This window comes from Vigna radiata, chromosome 7 (assembly GCF_000741045.1).
Source record: "Vigna radiata var. radiata cultivar VC1973A chromosome 7, Vradiata_ver6, whole genome shotgun sequence".
In the NCBI taxonomy this organism is placed as follows: Eukaryota; Viridiplantae; Streptophyta; class Magnoliopsida; order Fabales; family Fabaceae; genus Vigna; species Vigna radiata.
The window spans coordinates 54,901,960-54,924,634 of NC_028357.1; the positions used below are offsets into that span (position 1 = coordinate 54,901,960).

At 28.7% G+C, this 22,675-nt stretch overlaps 2 protein-coding genes across 4 annotated transcripts in view; one reads left to right on the forward strand and one right to left on the reverse strand.

The window, feature by feature from the left end:
* Positions 1 to 5,104: 5,104 nt before the first annotated feature.
* On the forward strand, positions 5,105 to 11,016 carry LOC106766671 (ethylene-responsive transcription factor ERF114-like). The gene is made up of 3 exons (XM_014651383.2): positions 5,105 to 5,278; positions 7,204 to 7,453; positions 10,460 to 11,016. Exons 1-3 carry the CDS (start codon positions 5,105 to 5,107, stop codon positions 10,879 to 10,881), a joined length of 846 nt encoding a protein of 281 aa, XP_014506869.1. The 3' UTR covers positions 10,882 to 11,016.
* A 5,791-nt stretch (positions 11,017 to 16,807) lies between these two features.
* LOC106767428 (random slug protein 5-like) overlaps positions 16,808 to 22,675 on the reverse strand; it is a 28,125-nt gene continuing 22,257 nt past the window's right edge. For 2 of the 3 annotated variants that reach the window (XM_022784369.1, XM_022784368.1), the window contains 6 exons: positions 19,510 to 19,692; positions 17,877 to 18,132; positions 17,748 to 17,784; positions 17,565 to 17,670; positions 17,275 to 17,385; positions 16,808 to 17,187 (listed from right to left, as the gene is read on the reverse strand). In XM_022784369.1, coding sequence (XP_022640090.1) covers positions 17,071 to 17,187; positions 17,275 to 17,385; positions 17,565 to 17,670; positions 17,748 to 17,784; positions 17,877 to 18,132; positions 19,510 to 19,638 — 756 coding nt within the window. In that variant the 5' untranslated portion in view covers positions 19,639 to 19,692 and the 3' untranslated portion in view covers positions 16,808 to 17,070. Of the gene's footprint in view, positions 17,188 to 17,274; positions 17,386 to 17,564; positions 17,671 to 17,747; positions 17,785 to 17,876; positions 18,133 to 19,509; positions 19,993 to 22,675 lie in introns of those variants that run through there. The other variant, XM_014652319.2, reaches the window with a different exon arrangement.

Sequence of the window (22,675 nt, forward strand, 5' to 3'; positions counted from 1 at the left end):
AAGTTAAACACTATGGTGGTGTTATGGTATGGTTAGGTTTTGAGTTTGAAGTTAAAAGCTTAGACTTTTTAACACATTCAAAGGAATTAAAATAGATTTCACCCAAACCAATAATATGTTGGAAGAAACAATAACCTTTTAAGTGTTACCCTTTTTCTTAAACAAAAGATTTTACTTTTTATGTTATTTTTAGGTTTAATCATTTAGATTGTCCCTATTTATGTTAGGTTTTCTCAATTAGGTCCCAGTATTTTAAAACGTTTCAATTTAGTCCTTATTTTTGCAAAATTGAATCAATCAAAGACTTACCGTTAACTTTGATTAACTTTGATAGACAACGTTAAAATTGGGTATGTGTGACGATATGACTTGGCTGAGGTGGCAATCTGAGTTGGTTTTGTATCATTTTGGAATTAAATTTTATTGAAATTAAATCATACAAAAAAAAAATTCCTCTCTCTCCTCTAACACCACTTTTTCTCTTTTCCCTCGTCTCTATGTTAATCCCCTTATTTCTCACATTTCCTGAGACTGAGAGTCTCCTTCGAAGAAAACGAAAACCCTTGCATCGCAGCCATCGACACCGCTACCAAGTGTGTCTCCTTTGCGCAACACAAAAACCTGGGTTCTGATTGGGGTTTTCTCACAGGGAAAGAGAGACGAGTTTCAAGGGGCTCAAGCATGAAGTTTCGCAATGCGAGAATCTCGCCCTCTAGCGTCTTCGCGGCAAAGAGAGAATGTTTTGGGCTTTCGATTTGGGGGTTCTTTTTGCTTTCTTTTCTATAGACTGGAACGCGAATTGGAGTTCTTCTTTTGCAACATTGGGGTTAGGGTTTCTGAAATTGTGAATTTGGGGTTTTGGATCCTGTGATTTAGGATTTTGTCTGTTCTATGATTTGGGGGTTTCAAATTGGAATCTGAGTTTGAGTTATGGGTTCTTGTGTTCTTGATGTTTCGTTTTGGATTCTTCCTTTCTGCATTGTTTTTGTTTTTGCGTTGAGGATCCTTTCTCGCTGTTCTGGTTCCCGTGGTGGTTGAGGATGGTTGTTTTGGGTTCCCGCGGTGGTTGATCATGGCTGTGCGAGCGGCATTGATGCCAGAGGTGTTGCGTTGGATTAGTTGGGCAATAAAATCCATGGACATATTTGAAATTTGCAACAATGCGTTTTGATTTTTTAAATATGTAAATAAAAGAATTCAAAATTAGTAATATCATCCTACCACGTCAGTAAAACTTAGTAATATCACCATGTGAGGTACAACATATTTTAACGCCGTTTATCTAAATTAACGGCAAGTCCTTAATTGGTTCAATTTTGCAAAAATATGGACTAAATTGAGACGTTTTAAAATACTGGGATCTAATTGAGAAAACCCAACATAAATATGGATAATTTAAATGATTAAACCTTATTTTTATTAAAAAATGATAATTTTTTTTAATCTTTTTAGATACATATATTGTCTTTCTTTTTTTAAGGACGTAGAAAATAGTTTAAAAGTAGTAGTGATCTTAAGGCTGTCATTCAATTATTTTATTCATAAAAAGTTCAACTATAAATAGATTTTTCTATTAATTGAATTTTATTTCATAAGAACCATTATCTTTATAAGACTTTTTCTAAACTCTTTTTCTACCTTTTTCTAGATATCTGAATTCATCCTTCATCTATTTGAAGATCGGGGTACACCATAGGATTGCTGGCATCCAGGTCTATAGTCCTATCTGATCAAAATCTTGAACAGAGTAAAATCATCTTTTGCTTTCTTTTTTTACTTTTATTAGAAATTTGGTTGATTGTGGAGTTGTAGGAGTTTGCATGTGGAGTTTAAAGACTTAAGATGAATCCTTGTTTTGTTTATAATTATTAGGATGTGTGTTTTGATGGTTGACCAGAGTTTTCTATGTGTAGGTATTGTAACCTATGTAAGGTAGAGCCTATAGGGAGCAACTTCTAAGTCTAGGAGTTTGTATCCAAGTAAGGGAAAGTTAGTAATAATTTGAATACTTGATGATTAAATTGTTTGACATATGTGTGTGTCTGGATTTTTAATGATAAAATGATATTGGTTGATCGTGAGTTGCTTGATTATGATAATATGTGATTAATAACAGGATATGCCTATAGGACATGTGGTATGAGTTGATCTTATAATTTTACTCTATGAAACTTGGAAATTTCATATGTTAAACTTTATCAGTAAATTTTTTGAGTATAATGATGAATTAAGTCATGATTTATTGACTTAGAATATTGTTTTTGGGTTGTTTTAGTATGGTTGTATGTGGAACTTATTTGATTTAGTTAGGATGGTCTAATTTAATCTATCGGATGGTTATTTTGAACTAAAATAAGAAATTTTAAACTAAGAAGGAACTATAGATAGTCAAGTTGGACAACCTATTCAAGTCAAATTAGGAGTTAGAACTCTAATGTAGTGTCAAATGGTACCATAGAACTCTTGGGCACCAATCGTAGGATTCAATTTAGCGAGTTCCAGTGATCCAGAGTGTTTGGCATAACTCTGGGACCGATAGACACTCACTTGATAGTGAGCTCCAGGGATCCAGGGCGTTGAATGGTCTCTTAGTCACGCTAAGTGCTCACTTAACAATGAACATTAAGGGATCTAGTATTGGACGCCAGATGGTGTTGGGCACCACCCTATTTTAGGTTCTAGACTATTCTTGTAAAATTTTGATTCTCACTTTATTGATTGTTGGATCGAGCTAAAATTTTGACAAATGATTATTTACATATGGTTTCTTTTTTATCGCTGAGATTGACAATTAGAGATATGTTGTTATAGAAATATTTTTCGCTATTTTGATATACTTAATGGAAATATTGTAACTGAATGTTATGCTTATGCAATAGAAAATGAATGATGAATTATTAATATGTAATTTGAAATAAATAATAGTTGATTTATGTTATAAGATGAGTTTGGATTTAGGTAAAATACATATGTATGACATGGTGTTAAGATTATATGAGAATGTGATGAATATGCTATATGTGATATGTTGTTCTCTGGCTATTTTCTAATGACATTGTTCACCTATTTGGTAATGTTTATTGTGAATTAAGATGAATGTAGTCTCTATATTGATGTAAAAGATCTTTTCGAAAGTTGGTGCCAAGAGATGTATATTTTTTTATTATGGTGTTCCTAAGGAGGAAAGCTACTTTTGTGAATTTAGTGTTATGCATTGACTAAGGATACATGTTTATGAGAAGTCATCCTAAACTCTACTAGACTTACAAAGTCTCTAAAGTATTGTAGTTTAGGTATTGAGAGCTAAAGGGGGGGTTTTATGGAAGGATTTGGTGTGGGACCCCTTTTCTAACAAGTTTATATGGTCGGTCTTGTATGGTCGATCTTGTTGGAAGCCTACCTCTTGTAAATATCATTAATTCATATTAGTATATTACTCCAAACCCTTCTTCTTTTGTAAATCAACCTAGGCTAGACTTTTCCTTTAGGTTTCCTCTAACCATCCTTCTTTGAGAGGTGACTTAACCTTTCTTAAGAGCACTCCTACACCATCATATCACCATAGCTGAACCTTCAACCTCTCCACTTCTTCATTGCTTCCACTCAACCTTGTCTTCTCTTCAACTCATTCACCTTGAATGCTTGAAGAAGGAGTCATCAAGTATGGTCTTTGTATTGTAGAAATGAGAAAAATGAACAACATATAAGGTAGAAGGCTTATGAATTCCTTGCTTTAAGGTTTTTTGTTGAAAGTAACACTAGTCTAGAGAACAAATTTGACACCAGTTATTTTCGCATTTTTACTCCGGTTCTCCAATCAAAGCATATTCAAACGAGTAAAAAGAGAAGAAGCTTTAGACTTCAACTGAAGCATATTCTTAATAGATAGGCTTGAGTTATAGAAGAATTGAAACCTATAAGTGACATAAAACAAATTTTAAAAATATTTAGATGCAGAAATGGTGACAGATTATTTAATAATTTGAAATAATATATGAGTGTACGGTGACAAGAGAAGGGAAAAGAGTGCAGTAACAAAGAATTTGCGTTTCGCAGTTGGAGAGGAATGGCTAGGAGAAGACATTGATCGCAACCAAGTTAGGCAATGGTGAAGAGGAGCACTGTATCTCGCATGAAGAACCTGAACACGAAATGCTTGCGATAGGAAAAACGAAAAAAATAAAAAACACAAGAATGAGAGAATGGACATCTCAGAAAGGAAGATACAATACAACAACCTTTGTGTCATAGTGGCAAAGAAAAAAAAGATAATAGAACAATGTTCAGGTCTGTAGTGACAACGAAGAAAGGACTAGGAATAACAATAACATTTGTGTCTCCCAATTGCATAAAAAAATCAAAGAGATCACAATAGTGCAGGATAACAAATGCCTATAGCAAGACTCTTAATATTTGGAAAAAATAACCTTAGCAAAGGAATAAGCTTCAATTTTTTATAAAACAGAAGTCTATTCCTTCACACAAAGATAAAATTAAAAAATAATAATGATATCTTTTAAATTTTTGGTTTACTTTAGGTTTAATTTATTTAAAAAACTGAAACATAGATTTTGTAAAATGTCACTTGTGACATTTTTAAAATTAGGTTTATTATCTATTTTGGTCCCTCAATTTGTAGGGTCTATTCAAAGTTATCTTCTCTTTTTTCAAAAGTTCACTAACATCCTACTTTTTGTAAAAAACAGTGCACGTTAGCCCTTTTTGCTTATGGCGTTAAAATGACTAACGACATAGTTGCCTACCTTGCGAAACCTGAATGAGCTGTAAAATTTATTATTACGTGGCATTCTCGGTTTTCCCTGTTTTCATGGCCACACCTTTGTTTTCCCCTGCTCTCAATTCCCTCTCCTTCTCCGCCTCTTCCCGCTTCTCTCTCCTCCGTTCGCCGTCGCTCACTGTCTCCTATGGCAAGGGTGAGATGCTGGGATTGGAAGATAGTGAGGTTTTGATTCTAGTAAAACAAAATTGAATAAACATAAATAAAAATAGGTTTGTGCAATTAGGGAATAGGGTTTGGGAAAAGGGGAAAAAGGGATTAGGGTTTGGGAAAAGGGGATTAGGGTTTGAGAAGCAGTGCACGATTATGGATTTCATAGTAGAGAAGAAGGAATCAGAGAACAACAACACTAATAACCCCGAAGACGCTCATCAAACATTAGATTCCTCTTCTCAGTTAGCTTTGACACTTGATTCAAGTAGCAAAGAAACAGAAGAACAACAATCTCATGAACTCAAAGTTGGTCTTCACCCTTTGAAGGTTTTTCTCCCTTAATTTAACTTTTTTGTTTCTTTATAACTAAATTACAATGTGATTGGTTGATGATGACGATGATTATTGAAGAAGATGAAGAAGTATGATAAAGCTTTTGAATGGAAAGGGAACTGTCACATGACAATCTCTTATTGGTTCAACTTGCAACTAATTGGACTAATTGGACATGTCATTTAATTTTAACTAGCAGGACAACTACGACGCTAGTTTTTTAACGCCGGACGAAAAAAGGATCAACTTAAACTGTTTTTGCGAAAAATAGAATGTTAGTGAGCTTTTGAAAAAAAAAGGAAGACAACTTCGAATAGACTTTATAAATCGATGGACCAAAATAGATATTAAACTTTAAAAATATTTATAAAATTACATGTTTTAGTTATTTAAATAACTAAAACCGTTGGTTATTTTAGATGCAAATACATGTGAAAAAATTTCAAAACTACAACTTTTTTTTAAAAGGTTTTATTTTTCTTGAAACCAAAACCCAATCTCAAAAACGTTTTTTTTACACCAGTGTGATGTTAAGATACACACTCCTAGTGTGCATTTATACATATAGTTCATTCACTGATAGAAAAAGTTGTTTTTGTTCGTAAACAATTATTTAATTACAATAGAGCAGAGAATGAAACTATTAATCAGGATATAAGATTATATTGTTATGTAAAGATAAGACAAAATATGTACTAACAATAAAAGTTATTTGGTTTGCTTTGAATTTTTTTTCATATTTAAATGGAACCAAACCAAACTCATAATTTTTATATTTCGTTCATATGTAATTTTAACTAAAAAATTAATTAAATCACTCTATAAACACCCTTGGTATAAAATATTTTATAAATATAAACCTATAAGTAAATATTTTATTTGTCTTATAAATAATGTATTTTTTATTGGACACTCTCTCATGTAATATAACCTTAATCCTCAATGTCATATTTCAAAGAAAAAATTATAATTATATAAATTTTGAAATAGAATACTAAATAACATTATATTGTTGAATACTTGTAATTGATAATTAAGCATTCTTAGGTAACAAAAAATAAAAAATTAAAAAGGAACATAGACTATGTATGCTCTGTAGATAATCTAATTATTTTTATAAATTTGTATGCAAGTCTAAACACAAAAAGTAGTTAAACTCGATTGATATTCAAAGTTTCAAACAACCGAGAAAGAAAATGAAAAATTATATTTATATATTTTTTAAAATAAAATAAAACAAAAGAGCATATAAAAATAACGGCAAATTTTCTACAAATCATCTAATAAAAAAATGTTTTAATAATTTAAAATAAGACAAGTACATGAAAAATTGTATACATAACATCCATATCTTCATATAAATGATGTAAAAAGAAGTAAGAATCACTTATATTAATAGTCATGCTTAATTAATATAAAAATTATCCACTAATATTAAATTTAATTCAAATAAGCCCGAGAAATCAATATACATGAAAAAAAAAAAAAAAATCAAAGGAATAACATTATTGTAATAAGTTGGTAGTAGGCGAGTCATAAAAGTATTATTAGTCTCGTAGAATAAGACAAACACAAAAGAAAAAGGAATTTAAGAAATGGAAGAATTGTTTCAAAAAGTAAACGAACAAAAAATAAACTAAAGGAGGCAGAAGAAGAAGAATACGATGAACAGAAGACTTTTGGGTTCCTCTTTCTTCGGTTTATTTATATATAGTGCTCAAAATTTCATATTCATTCAAAAACCCTAGCTTCTTCCTCACTCCTCCTCCTTCTACTCTCGTTTCTTCTCCCTTTCCACCCAAAACCAATAACATCAACACGCTTATCCAGCTCTCAGATTCAATTCACCAAAACCATACACAAAATTTCACTCACAGTCATCGCATCGTACCTTTCACGTGATCGATATCTGATTTGAAAAAGTGGATCGAAAGCATGGAAAGAGGCCACTTCCTGAAGAAGAAGAAGAAGAAGAAGAAGAAGAAAAAGCAGAAGAAAAAACGTTTCCGTTTTATTTTTCTCGGTCTAAGCAAGACGTGTCTGCTGTGGTATCGGCCCTTGTTCAAGTCATTGGTGGCAATCCACTGCCTGAAGATCCAACGACACTTTCTCACTCCACTTCTGTTCAGAATAATTCGAACGAACCATCGCATCCACCACCACAACAAGGTATGTTCCTCCCTGCGCCGTTATCATATATACTATATACTGCACATTTTTCTCTTTTTTCTTGCTTTCGTAATTGATTTGAGGAGTGATTAAGAACCGTGGAATATTGGGAATCATGACTTGATGCAGGAACAAGTATTATGTTCCCCTGTTGTGTTCTTCTATATCTTTGCTGAAACCAGAAAAGGATATATGTTATTACCTTGTGTATAGCTGGAGATAGCAATCTTTAGGGTTTCTTGATTTGTCTCTGAAAATCATCGTGTGCTTCTGCAAGTTACATCACATGAGGTTACTTCATACATGAATGTTGTTTTGTTTGCACTGATGTTTTCTCAATCTTGTTTCCCATGCACTCATGAAAAATTTCATAAAAAAATTGTATACGCACTCCTCTTTACACCATTAATTATATTTTTCCTTTTTTCAAAATAATGGTATGCTTGGTTAAAAAGAAAGAGATAGTGAAAAAGAAAACAAAAAACTAAAGATATAGAAATATTTTTTTCTTTTTTCGGTTTGAGGAAAAACTTGATGTTAAGAAAAATTTAAATTTTTCTCTGCTTCCTTCATTCTAAACATATGCTATAGCTATGCAAAATATATTCCAGGACGTATAAGTAGTATAGAATAGGATAGGTAAATGAGTTATGACAGTTGAAGATTTATTGTTGTGTTGGTAGTCAATAAAATGAACAAATACATAGAATTGTGTTATATATGTGTAGTTTGTTGTGTGTATATACTAAACAATTAACATGTGGATACGATGTTATAGTGTATTTATATACAGTAAATAATGTTTGGACGATCGTATATAGTGTGGAAAAGCTATGCTAGTTAATTAGAACATTGAAGTTGTCGTTGTGCGTAGCTATTATCAATGTGGGTGATTTATATTTTTCTCAAGTTGTGTTACGAGTTAAAAGGTTGTTTCTTGTTTTTGTGATTACAAAAATAGTTTATTTTGTCCAGTCCTTTTCGTCTTTGTGTTGTCTTATATTTAGTTTTAAAATCAAATATAAAACTATTTTTTTTATTTTTGTTATAATTTTAAAATGCCAGCTTCAATACAGCTTAATTATAGAATGTGAATGTAAGTTGTAATACAATTGTATATTTAATAAAATAAAGATTTATGACCAAAAGTAAGTAGTACTTTACGGACAGGCTGTGAGCCCTTTTTCTCACTACTATTTCTATTGCAACCTAAAATGTCTTGCCAACAAAAGAGAGATATAAAACCATTTAAATTTCTCTCTCTTTTTTTTTCTTTTTTTTTCTTTACCATAAAATGGTATATAGTTTTAAAAATGAATAATTTACTTAGATAAATAAATAACCTTAATATGGCCACAACACAAGACAAACCAAAAATCGACATAAAAAAAGTGTAATACATGTATTATCAATCAATAAACACACTTAATGGCAGATTAAACTGATATAATGCATTCTGAACAAATCCAAGTCAGAATTTGCGTATTGTAGGTTAGGAAATGTGAAAGACAATTAGTTATAAAATAATTAACATTCATAAAATATAATTCATTTTATGTGTATCTCTTCAATCTTTATATTTTTTAAGATTAAATGTATTTGTAATGTTTACATCATAGAAATGGAATTCATTTTTTATTCAAACTTGATAAATCTTAGTCCTTAAACCTTATAAATTAATTGATGTGATTATTTTAACTCAATTATATTGATATTTTTATGTGTTAAATAATATTTTAGACTAATATTTTGAACTAAAAAAAAATCCAACAATATAAACAGTTCAAATATAAATCTAAAATATCTTTTAATACTAAAAAAAAAAACTTAATACAGTTGAATTTTACATGACATAAATGAATTTCAATTTCACATTAAAATCTACTAAAAATATATCAAAACCGTCTCATTTTTAAATCATAATAAACAAATAAAGAAAAGGAAGCCAGAAAAACATTATTTGTAAAAGTGTATAAAAGAAAATAATTAATGTTCACAAAAATATGACAAGATTTTCTGTTTGCTCAGAGATAAAGAAAATAACATTTGTTTTAGTAAGTTAAAATTTTCATTAGAATAGTGAAGAAGTTATGTCCAGATTTAAACTCATTTACATGTATTACACACATCTTCCACATAAGATATTGATAAAAAAAAAATGAAAGAACTTGTGCCCTCTAATAGAATACGTTGTGTGCGAACTGAAATTACACAACTTTTGTTTGCCCACAGATAAAAAAAGATGCCACTTTCTTTTAAAAGGAAAGTATATCTATATATCCATACATAATAGAGAGAGAAAAAGAAAAGCTTGATATTTTTTCTTAATCCTTCAATTATTTTTTTCAGTTAAATTTGATTCTTATAAATTAGAACTATGTAAAATCAATAATTCATATTACATAATTCTAGACAATCCAGACAAAGTCATGTTATATGCCATCCCATAATAGTTGTTAATATGTGACGTGTCTATGCACATATTACACAATTCTAGATAATGTCTTAAATTATTTTGAACACCAAAACTATTAATTTTTATTTTGAAAAATAAAACTAATAAAGTTTTAATAAATATTATGTGTTTATTGTAAGAGTCATAGTTTTATTCCACTAAGTACAAATTTTAGAATCTAAATTGTAAAATAAAAAATATATCTTTCTACTAACTATCAAATGAATATCAATTAAAATAAAGGTTTTATAAGACACTGTGAAAGTGTAAAAGATGAATTAAAACATTATAAAATAAATTAAGATATTATAAAATAGCTAGCTTTGAGAAATAAATGGTACCTAGCTAATGTTTAAATTTTATGATACCATACTATCTCTAAAACAAAAAAGTGTGGAGTAAATGAAAAACCCCTTACGACTTTCCAAGTGTTTATAATGTAAAGTTATTAAAAGTAGCATATTCGTGAATATGACTTGCGTGCGCACAACGAAAGATGCTCGCAAGGTGTTTGCTGAAATTCATGACGTGTAATGTGGCTATGTGTGAAGGAAGCGCAAGAAAACAGTACAGAGGAGTGAGACAGCGACCATGGGGGAAGTGGGCCGCGGAGATTCGCGACCCGAAGAAAGCAGCCAGAGTTTGGCTGGGAACTTTTCCCACCGCGGAGGCTGCTGCACTTGCTTACGATGAAGCAGCTCTCAGATTCAAAGGAAGCAAAGCCAAGCTCAATTTTCCAGAAAAAGTTCATCTCTCAGGGGAATTAGGTTACCTCACAAATCGTCCACCATCGTTACAAGCCACTTCAACTCCCTTCCAACTGCTTCCTCGTCACACTGCAACTGATAATGATGCCATTCTTTCTTCCTCTTCTTCGCCATCGTCTTCAACCTTTTCGATGAACTCCGCAGCTTCTTCTTCCGAGCCTCCTACCAAACGGAAACCTGATTTCGATGCCAAACAAAAACGTTGAGAACTTCAATACATCAATTAAATATATGCTTATCTTGTAATGTTTATTATGTATGGTGTCAAGGAAATAATGCTGCAAGTGTGTAGTTTTTTCATTGACATGATATGATATGAGTAATGCACATGAAATAAATTAATTAACTACATGTGTATTGTCTCGTTCGCGTATATATCCATGAAATTTTGATAACAAACAGCACAGAAATATAGTATTAGAAACTTGAAGTTTCAAAGCAGACATGGATGAATGAGAGAAGGTAAGAGAAGTTGAGAAGCAGAAGAGCAGAGTTTATACGAGCTTTTACCTGCGTCTCATAACAACCCTGTGGAGTACTGTGAAATATTCTTGTAACAACCTTTATGACTGCGACAAAAATAAATCTATGCAATCACTGATCTATATATATATATATATATATATATATATATATATATATATATATCGATTTTATGTGGTAAAAAAATAAACAAAGTGGTGTAAAAATAACTCCCACGAAAAAAATTAATATAAATATTATCCATTTAAAAGGAATTTTTATTGATGAATAAGTCTTGTAAACTCTTATTTAAGTGGTATGAATTATATATTGCGGAAGTATGTAAAAAAGTAAGAAAATTTTAAAAATTTGGATAGTTTATATCGTAAATTATAAAAATAAGATAGTTAATTTAAAATTTATATATTAAGATAAGTAGTCATAAGTGAGACCAATTTTTTTAATTGAAATTATCATGAGTTTTTAGTCTTATTTTTATCTTTATAAAATTATAAAAGTAAGACATATTATATCGCATTATGATTTCTTTATAAATATATTTAACAAAATTCATTAAAAAAACGACTTTCAGTTTATAAAAAGTATAGAATGTAGATGATTTCAAACAAATCAAAATTATTTTAATTTGACAACTTTAATTCAACATATTTATAAAAAAAATTTATATAATGACTTCACTTTTTTCTAATTTTACGAAGAAATAGTCAGAATTCATAATAATTTTAATTAAAAAATTATTATAACTCATAATCTATAAATTTTAATTTAATTATTCTAATAAGCTACCCTGTTTTTTTTTGGTAAAAGTAATGAAAAAATGAGAGACGTTTGAACACGGACGAAAACGCTGACCTGAAAATTTGAAAAAAATAGGGCGAAAAGCGCGTTACAATAATGATCACCGGGTTTCCAAACTAAAATCTAGAAGACACTGAACTAACAGTTGACCAAGTGCATGGTCTCATATATTCCTTGTGTCAGACACTAAATTACCAACTGACGTATTAATGCCTTTAGTTTTATTATTATTGATGTTTTAAATATTTTTCCTATTTTTAAAAATTTAATTCCCATGAAAATTGCATTTATTGGACTAAAAATTGTTCATAATCTGATTAATCTAAATTAAGTCGAAAACTCTTATTACAGAAAAAAAATACATTATTCCTCTAAACTTTATCCTAAAATGACTTTTGTCATAAATTATAACGAATTTACGAACATTATTGGTTTTCAAAAATATGTGGACGGATCTATGCATTGCATACCTTCAGTTTTGTACTTATTTGTAACGTATTTTATTTATTAAATATGTAATTTTTTATTTTCTTATTTTAAAATTTACATTAATTAACTCATTTTACTCGTAATCCTTAATAAAATGGATCAAATTAATATATTCAAAATTACATGTTTGAATGAGTCAATTGAGATAAATCAATTTATAAGATAGATAATGTTGAAGAATGGATAGAGTGTGTCTAAAACTTTGGATGATTTATGTGTAAAGAAAAAAAAATTGAAACAATAATTTCAACTCACTCGCATTAAATAGTAATCATTTAAAATTGGATGGTTTTTGTTTGATACGCGTCTACATAAAAAAGCCCACAATACATTAAATACCTATTTTGCTGATAAAAAGAATAAAAACATTAGTCACTTATACATGTCACAGGCAGACCTAAACTTCGTTTTAGGAAAAAGAAAACTTAAATACTTAAAAATCTTCTTAATAATTTATTACGATAATATTGACCAAAAAAAAAGTTTGATATCTTAAAAACATAAAATATAGTCAATATTTATTATATTTAAAAATATTATTAAAATATGTTTGACAATTTATAATTTTTATTATCAATTAATATTTTCATCAATAAAATTTACTATTAAAATGTAAGTAAAATTTTTCATATAAACTTTGAATATTAATGTTAAAATTTATTAGTAAATTTGTCAGGAATGATACTTTTCGATCCATCGATAAATTTGTATTTAATTAAATTTTTTGAAAATTTGTTAGTAATTATTTTCCAAAAATTCATTGATAAATTTATGAGTAATTGAATTTTTTTAAATCTATCAATAACTCTGTTGGTAAAATGAGTGTCAATTTTTTAATCAAATTTAACAAAATATGTATTATTAATTGAATGATAATGAGTGAGAATAAGAAGAGAAAAAGAAAAAAAAAGGAAGAGAAAGAAGAAAATAAGAGGAGAAGGAAAAGGAAATGATGAGGACACGATGACAGAGGGAGAGAATGAGGTGGAGGAAAATGAGAAGGAGGAAAGGGAGAAAGAGATGACAACAACAACAAACACGATGATGGGGCATTAGTAATGGTAACAATGGCAATGGCAACAGTGGATGAGGAGGATGAGAGAAAGAATAGAAGGAAAAAGAAATACTACAAGAAAATCTCTAAATAATGACCAATTTTAATGACAAAAATAATTAGTCACTATAGCAACCAATTTAGATACAAAATTATAAAGTAAAAATTATCAGTAACTAAAATAGTTTCTAAATTGATATTTAAATTAGTTACTATAATTAATTGGTCTCTAAATTAGTCACTAGCATTAGCTATCAAAGTTTTGGCTATCAAAAGAATTAGTCTCTAATTTTAGTAACAAAAAATAATTAGTGATTATAGTGATTTAGAAATCAATTCCTTTCATAACCAAAACCTTTGTAGTTAATGAATTTCACCCACCAAAAAAATATTCATTGACGTTATTAATGGAATTAGACTACAGGTAATTAGTGATGAGTTTTTGGTTATAGATAACTGTTGATGAATTTTATTATTCATTCTTAAAATTTATCGATGAACATTTTATAAACAAATTTGTTATCATTGATAATTTTGCTTTTGTGAAATTTTTTTGTAATTATATTAATAAGTTTTAGTTGTCAATAATATTAAAATTTTTTGTGTTGTTCAAGGAATATCTATTATTACTCAAACGAATGTCTTTCATTCAAGTGATGTTATTCGTGTAAAATTTGTGAATTGTTTATAATGGTATATTTATAAAAGAATGTAAATGTGTTATATCTTAATATTAGATAAAGGAAACTTGATAAGAATAAGAGCAAGAGGTCAAATTGTGTGGTTGGAAGCATATGATATTTGTATACATAGATTTATGTTGTATGTAATTTTTCTACTATATAAAAATTACGATATATAAAAAGTGAGATATCTCTACTAAAACACGTTCTGGTCAATTTGGTTGAATTAAATTTGGATTCATGTTTCCTTTTGCTTCATTCCATCATCTTAATCTTCTTTTTTGTCAAATTTTGCGGCATTGCTGCCGTATTACCTACAACTACCCATTTTCAACATCTTCCACCTTCGTCCATTATTTTTTTTTTCCTTTTTGGTAAAATATAATTTTAATTGCCTTATTTATGTTTTGTTATACACACTTCGTACGAATATCATATTACTCAAATTATTAATAAATTTTACAAACTTTACCCTAAATCAATTTATTTTCATCCTAAATTATTTTAAAAACAACAACACAAATTTTATTTGAAAATTCATCAAGTCATTCTCTTTCAAATCAATCTTAAAAAAAAGTATTTCTAAATATTACTCTCTGTCATTTTTATCTTAATTTAATTATTATTTAATAAATTTTTAATATTTATATAATTATAATTTCTTAATATTTGATATTGAAGAAAATAGATTGTGTATGACATTAAATACGATATTATGTTGTTTATGCAATTTTTATTTTGTAAAAATGTATTTTATAATCAGAAAATTATCATATACAGGTATATGTGTTTCTCATAAAATTTTCATACTTATTAAATATAAATATAAAGATATATAAATATAAAAATAAGAATGAATTGTGAAACCCAGATTCATTCTAAATATAATAATGTAACACTATTTATTTATGTATTATATTGATTCTTAAAATATCAGTGTACTTCTAGACTGGTGAATTTGTTGGAATCAATAAATGCGATCTCATCATCACAGTCGGAATTCGATTTTCAAAAATATGATAAGAAAATTCAGTCAATCTTTAGCTCATTTATCGTAAACAAAGTCAATAGATTGACTTGGTTGCCTCCACTGTTTTAGTTTTTTAAAGATTTTTTTTTGTCTCTATTTAATTCTTTTAAATTTTAAAAATACATATATAATTTATTTATTTTTGTCCATTGATCGTATTCTTCTATTTTACTTTTACTTGTTACATACTAATATTTAAAAAGAAAAATTAAAAACGTTGGTCCATGCATATTATAGTTGGCATGTGGAAGCTATCTACTGGGCTTAAGTCCATACGATGTCGCTCGATATTTTTCTTTGTTTTTTCTTTTTTTGAAAAATATTTTTTTAACAATTTTTTTAAAATACTTTTATAATTATTTATATAATAATTTGTGATTTATTTATTTTAAATATACCAACTAATAAAATAATACTGCGTTGTCGGCTTCTTGATCACTTTCAATAAATGGGTTTTACTGTTTAATTTTGAGATACTTTTAATAAGTTTCCTTTGGGTTTTTCTGGAAGTTCTTTCCTGCATAAGTTGATTCTTACTTCAACCATCTTCCTACATTTGGTATGCATGTACATATTGTATTCAAAAGTTATGTTGTCTTATTTTATTTAAGATTGCTTGATGTATGACTTGAAATTAATGTCAGTAAGTTTACTTAATCTCCATCTATCAACCTACTGTTTCAAGAGTTATTCCTTCAATTTCACAAAATTGACTCGGTAAAAAGTTTATACACAATTATATAATATAATTTGACATTATTTCTATTAGATTTAGAATTTATAATATGCTTTTTTTTATTTAAAAAACATTAAGCATAAAAAAAAAACACATGTATGCAAAAAATATTAACCCTAAGAATATAGAAGAGTATGTATAATACTGATAGATACAACAAACTACATAAAATTTACTAGGATAAGTTTTAATATTATATTAAGAAATGAGTTTAAAGTTAAATCATTCTCACCGTATTAATTATAATTATAAAGAGGAAATTATATTCATTTATATATTATAACCGATATTTTATGTCCAGAAGTAAATTTCAACACAAGTTTTAAAATATAATTTTTTAATAACTTTTTTTATTATAGTAATACTAATGATGATGATAAAAGTAAAATTTTAAAAATTTTATTTTTATTATGTTAATAAAGGAAATTGTAGTAGGGTGTTATATTTTGAAAAGAAAACTCCTCTTCTTATAAATGAGTTTAATTTGAATATAAATATAATCATATACCTTTTTATATGTTTGGTTTGTTTCATTAATAAAAGAGTTCTTAGGAAGTATGTGTTGCTGAGGTTTCTTCCCTTATGAAAGATTTTGGTGAAGAACTCTCATGAGCTCATCGCTTTAGAGAATTTGGCAACAATTCACTTTCATTATTAAGAGCCAATTGATTTGAGGTGATTGCCGATAATCTTGATTCCTCCTTTGTTGAGTTTAGTGTTGTATTTGTTTCGAATTTTATAAATTGATGTAAGATAATTTGATGTTTTTCCTCAGGGTGTCATGAAAAAAGAAAAAAATTGTGTTCTGATGAATTGATTCTTAGTTTGATGTTGCAATTTATGGTAAGCATCAACTAGATTGATGAAGTAACAGCATATTGCATCGTAACATACACCAAACATCACTCTTTGATGCAATAGCCTACCTACATTGGTTTCTATTGGATGAGAATGAGGACAAGTATAGCACCAAATTAAATCTGTTGAGACAACAATGGCCAGTCTATATTGTGCCATGTACTTTATTTGGGTACAGAAAATAGCATACAAATACATAAATTAGAAAGAATAAAGTTTATTTTTTCTAGTATGGTCTCTCCTTATTTGTTAGCAGTTCTTTAATTAGATATCCTGAAGTCGGACTAATGGCAGTGGCCCACCGAATATCTCTGGTATATTACTTTCATCAATGTCTTCTAGCAGTGTTGATTTCACCTTGTTTTTATCCACAAATACTATCTGCAAGCAAATCCAACATCAAAATCTCAAACACATACTATATATATTATGTATTTAATTAGATACAAACTGAATGTAAGACACAACCTTCTTCTTGGTTTTGTTGTCAATGAAAGGATAAATAATTTGCCACACTTTCATAAATATGTATGGTGCATTGACAATAAACAACTTCCCCAATCTTTCCGGGTAGTAATCCTGCATCCAAAAATGTACAGCCATTACAACATACGAACTTCAATTCCAGCTTCACGCAAACAGACACATGTTAACATTGACCTTATTCCTAATTCATGTGTGACATATTACCAAACACACTAATCTGTCTTGTACCATGTGAAAACACTGAAACAAGCAAGAAATGGTGCTATATATACCTGCAAAACTGATAGAGCACCAAGGTATCCACGAACGTCACTGTTTGAGTATCCCCATCCCTTAAGTTCAGCTATAGCAGCAAACTTTTCTTGACCAGGTGGAATACTGATACACCAATACACACAAAACTTGTAAACACTTAGTTCCAAAACAAAGATATTAAGGAATAAAATTGGGATTACCTTGCACATATTTTGTCAAACACGTAGACGACAAACCCTGTATTACATATAACTTGTCAATGAGAGACAAAATTGTGCATGACACTAACTATACTAGAAGAAGTAAATATTAAATGGAATTAAACAGACGTTTGAATTCATCTCCACCATCTTTGTTCTGAAAATGTTTTCTACCGACTACAACAGCTATAGGTCGACCTATCTTGTCCTTTCCTTGCATGAACACCTTCTCTTGAGCAAGTTCATTGCGAACTTCTGATACGGATACAGAACCATTTGGAAACGAATGTCTCCATTTCAAGTACTTGAGGAACATTGTAGAAGCCTTCTCCAAATCTAAATCACGAGCACGTAGGAATCTTCTAATCGTAAAATCATCTTCTTCCTGCAACCAAGAGTTCGTGAAGAAATTCATCAATAATAAGTAACTTCAGTAAAAAAAAATATAGACAGTTTACCAACAAACCTATTTTCATCAACATTTTTTGTTCTGACACTCACAATTCAACAAAACTTTCATATTTATTAAGCATTCACAAAAATATAATTCAGGACTTTTATTCACAGCCCAGTCAATAATTCCAAACTTTTGATTTGAATGAATTGAATTGTTACAATATAGCTATGGATTATGACTTTTGATTTAAAAAAAATGTTTGATTTTAAATAAGAAATCACAATAACATCTTTCAAAAAGGAAAGTGTTGACTGTTAGTTCAAATTGATCTTAGATTGTGGTTTAGCTCAAAGGATATTAAAATCTTTTTAAAAAAATATTATATCTTTTGCTCAATTGAGAATATATTATTTAATAGATTAAAATATTATATTAATTATATCTTTTACTAAAATATATTATTTTTATTAATGGCTTAATTAATTTTCTTAAATGAACTTTTTATCATTATCACATTATTTAGAATTCGAGAATAAAGTTATGTAATACAAATAAAAAATTTTAAATCAAATAATATTTCAAATCCAATAATTATCTTTAACAATATTAAATTGTCAAATATAAATATATTCTCACATTCTTATGTTTCATGATGTAATTATTTTAAAATTCTTACCAATTATAAATTATTTATTTTCACATAAAAAAATCAGTTTCAACTCACACATAGAAAAAGAGATACATTTATTTCGTTTTTAAATGTTATGTAAATAACATTTTATAAATAACTCACACAATTAGGATAATAAGACTAATAAATTTGACTAAAAGAATTTCAAAATCGGAGATAACTTAATAATCCCTCGTGATAAAATTATATCTGACAGGCATTTAATATTTTCGGCTCTTGTCAGTGTCGGTTGGTTGATGTATTACTTACTCAATGACAGTGTAGTAATTTATCATCAATTATTACACTTATTTTAGAGCTAAAATAATATTAATATATATATTTAAAATAAAAATAAAATAATGATAAAATAGAATAACGTACATTTCCATTACTTTAATACATATTACAAAAAAAAAAATATTTTTAAAAATATAAAAAGTTTGTATGAAATGATATTTCTGTTGAATGAATCATGAATATGGTCTTAGAAATTTCAATGGATATTTTTAAAAATTTAAAAATTAAAACGAAGAAACATCCAAAGAGGTTCTGTGAGTTCTCATTATATCTCATGATAAATGATGAAAAGGAAAGATAAGAAAAGGTGTTAGATGATTGGTAAGAACAGTGAAGAATAAATGGAAATTGAATTTATAATAAAATTTAGTGTAAAATGAAAGAATATTGTTTACCTTAGCAGAGGGATCTCGTGCTTCAACCATAGCCCTCAAGAGACGGATTTTGTGGAGTTCAGTCTCAGTGCTATCATCTTCAAGACGCACTTCTTCTCTAACCCTCGTCGTCACGTTCATGGCTTCCATTTCAAGCTTCTCTGATTCTTTCACTCTGTTTCGCTTCAAGCGAAGAACCTTAACCTAGATTTTGATGGTAAGTTATGGAGAAGATGTAGAACTCATTATATATATAAGCAGAAGGAAGGGCATCCACCAGTACGACATTGATGTTGAACAACTTAATTTGGTACGCAGAAAGATTGGCATGAAGGTAACAGTATAGAGAGCATTGAATGCTAAAAAGCGGAAAATGAGATTGAAATTGAAATGCGTGGCTTTTATTGGAAGATGAATGACTGATTTCTGTATCTTATTGCTTCCGTGAAGAAATCTGATTGCAACTAATATCGATGCCCATAAACCCGATCCAATTAATTATATTTGGTCAATTCGGTCACCCATTCACTCTCTCTAACTTCTATAGGGTTACCAAATCACATCATAATAATTTTCTCTCTTATTATATTAATACACTCCTTTTAAACAAACATTTTCGACCATAACTATAACTTATATTTATATTTTTATATTAATGGAAGGACTGTTATTATACTTTTTTTTACTGTTTGGGTTCATTTCAAAGAAATAAATAATAAAATGACAAAATAGAAATAAATAAGACATGGAACTTATTTTTTATAGAGTAGAAAAAAAAACTATGTAATTGGATTAATTTGAGATAAATTAAAAATAATGATAATATAGATAGACTATTTTCTTATAAAATATTTCGGACAGATATATGAACTTAATTTTGTCTTTTCTCATTATTTCCTTTTACACGAGCTACCGAAAATCGATTTTCATGGACGACAATTTATTTTTGCTTTTTCCTTACTTCGAGGGTACCTATGACATTAACGTCAAGTTTTATCACGTTTTTTAATTTATGCGCCTCTTTTTGTTTTTCCTAATTAAAATTAAACATATTCTTTTAAATTATTTTAAAAAATTATGGTCCATTTTCAAACTAATTATAGATATAATAATTTTATGTGATAAATAAAATTTTATATTAAACTGTAGCATAATTTTCACCTATTAAAATGAATATTTTATACCATTTGAATAAAGTCTTTACATATATCAAAATATTAAAAAATTAACTTTTTGAAATATCATACTCAACTATTTTATTATTATAAATAAAAAAATTAACCAAATTTTACATTATAAAAGTTATTATTTTCTAAAAATTATTTTATTCATTTTTCTCTTTTTTATTTGATATTATCTTTTAACTGTTTAAAAATCAAAGATAGTAAGAGATATTTTTGTAAAGAGTTTTACATATCTAACCAATCGATCAAAATTAAAAAAAGAATAAGTTCATTTTTTGTTTCTTTTAAGTTAATATATTATTTTGAATTACACGTAGATTTCTGTCCATGTATGTGACTCATAATAAATCAAGATAATTTTTTGTTTGTTAGTAATCATTAAGATATGTTATAATCTTTGATAAGGACTTTTTTTATGTAGTTAAAGCATTATGTGAGAAAAAGAGCTTTAGGAGCAATCTTTGATTTAAAGGCTTTTACTTCAAGTACAAGAAGTGGTAATGTTAATTCTTACCATTATTTGAGTCTCATTTTTTTCACAAACTTAATTATTTTCTACCTTGAAACTTGCTTAATTCTCTTTTATAAATAATTGTATTTTGGGATACACTTATTAAATATCATCACTAATCCCCTTGTTTTATAGTTAATTCTGCGTTATGGAAGAACCGCCACCAGTGTAAAGAGCTTAATCAGCCACATAAGCAAGCAAAACAACAATAAGGAAAAGTTCTGGATTGTTGTCGTTGGACTGCCGCAGAGCGGTGAAATTCAAGAAAGTATGGCGTTGAGCAGTGTAATTCCAAAAAGTAGGGCGTTGAGCGCCACTTCCCTTTGGTTGAGTGGTGTCGATGCTGATGTGGTAAATCTGGTTTATTTATCTCTAAAACGGGAAGGGAAATGGGTCTTTAGTGGTTTAAAGGTGCGATTTTACTCTAAGGAGAGCTTGAAGGGTTACTAGGGCTTGTGGGAACACTCCCTTCCTCCTCTTGGATTCTTCTTCTTCTTCCATGACCATTTTGTAAGCTTAAGGCTCTCCATGGAAATGGAGAGCTAAACCCATCTTGTTAGGGATAGATGTAGCCCCTAAATTCTTGTGTATTTGGTGAATGATTTGAATATATGTATGCCTTTTCCATTAATTACTAGTTTTCTTGTTTCTGGTCTTAATGCTTACATGTAATAGGAATGTTCATGACTTGATCTATGGTTCACTAGGTATGGGGGCATATCTTGTGTGACCTAAACTTGAAACAAGAGACCTAGTGGGACATGAATTCTAGGGATGGAACATGACCCATTTGTTGTCTTAGACCCTAGACTTTAATGCGGGTTTGTTTGTTAAGTGATCAAGGGATTAACACTTAATAGGAATATCTAGGCTCTTTCACCTAAGGGATTAAGGCTAGAGTGTTTTTGTGAATTGACATTAATGTTTGATGGAGAGGAGATGAAATTGTGTATGCACAAGAGTGAAGTTGGTGAAATTGAACCTTAGCAATGTCAATCCATATCATTTCTAACATTTTTCCACTCTTTAGTGTCTTCAACTAACAAAGCCCACCTTTTATTATTCATAAATCTATCTCTTTACACATATTTGTAAATCCATGTATTGCTCTTTAGTCTAGATGAGTTGTTAATCATAAAATTCTTTAGTATTACACGAGTCCTTTTGGAAATGATACTTTGTTTTACCATGTTTTATTACTTAAACAATTTGGTACGCTTGTCGAGTCATCCTAACAAGAAGCTGATTAATTACAATAAAGCTAGTTGATTTTGGTGGTTGTGACGAAGCATGTTTGATTTATAGTAAAATTATGATTATAATTATATATTGAGATCATATAAATCATTTGATATGAATTTATTCTCTATTTAAAATTGTTTTGTATGGTGTAAATTAGTATATAATCTAAAATTGGGGATTTGCTCTATAAATGGTGCATTTGATCGCTTTATATGATAAATATGTGATTCTCATCTAGACGAGACCAGAT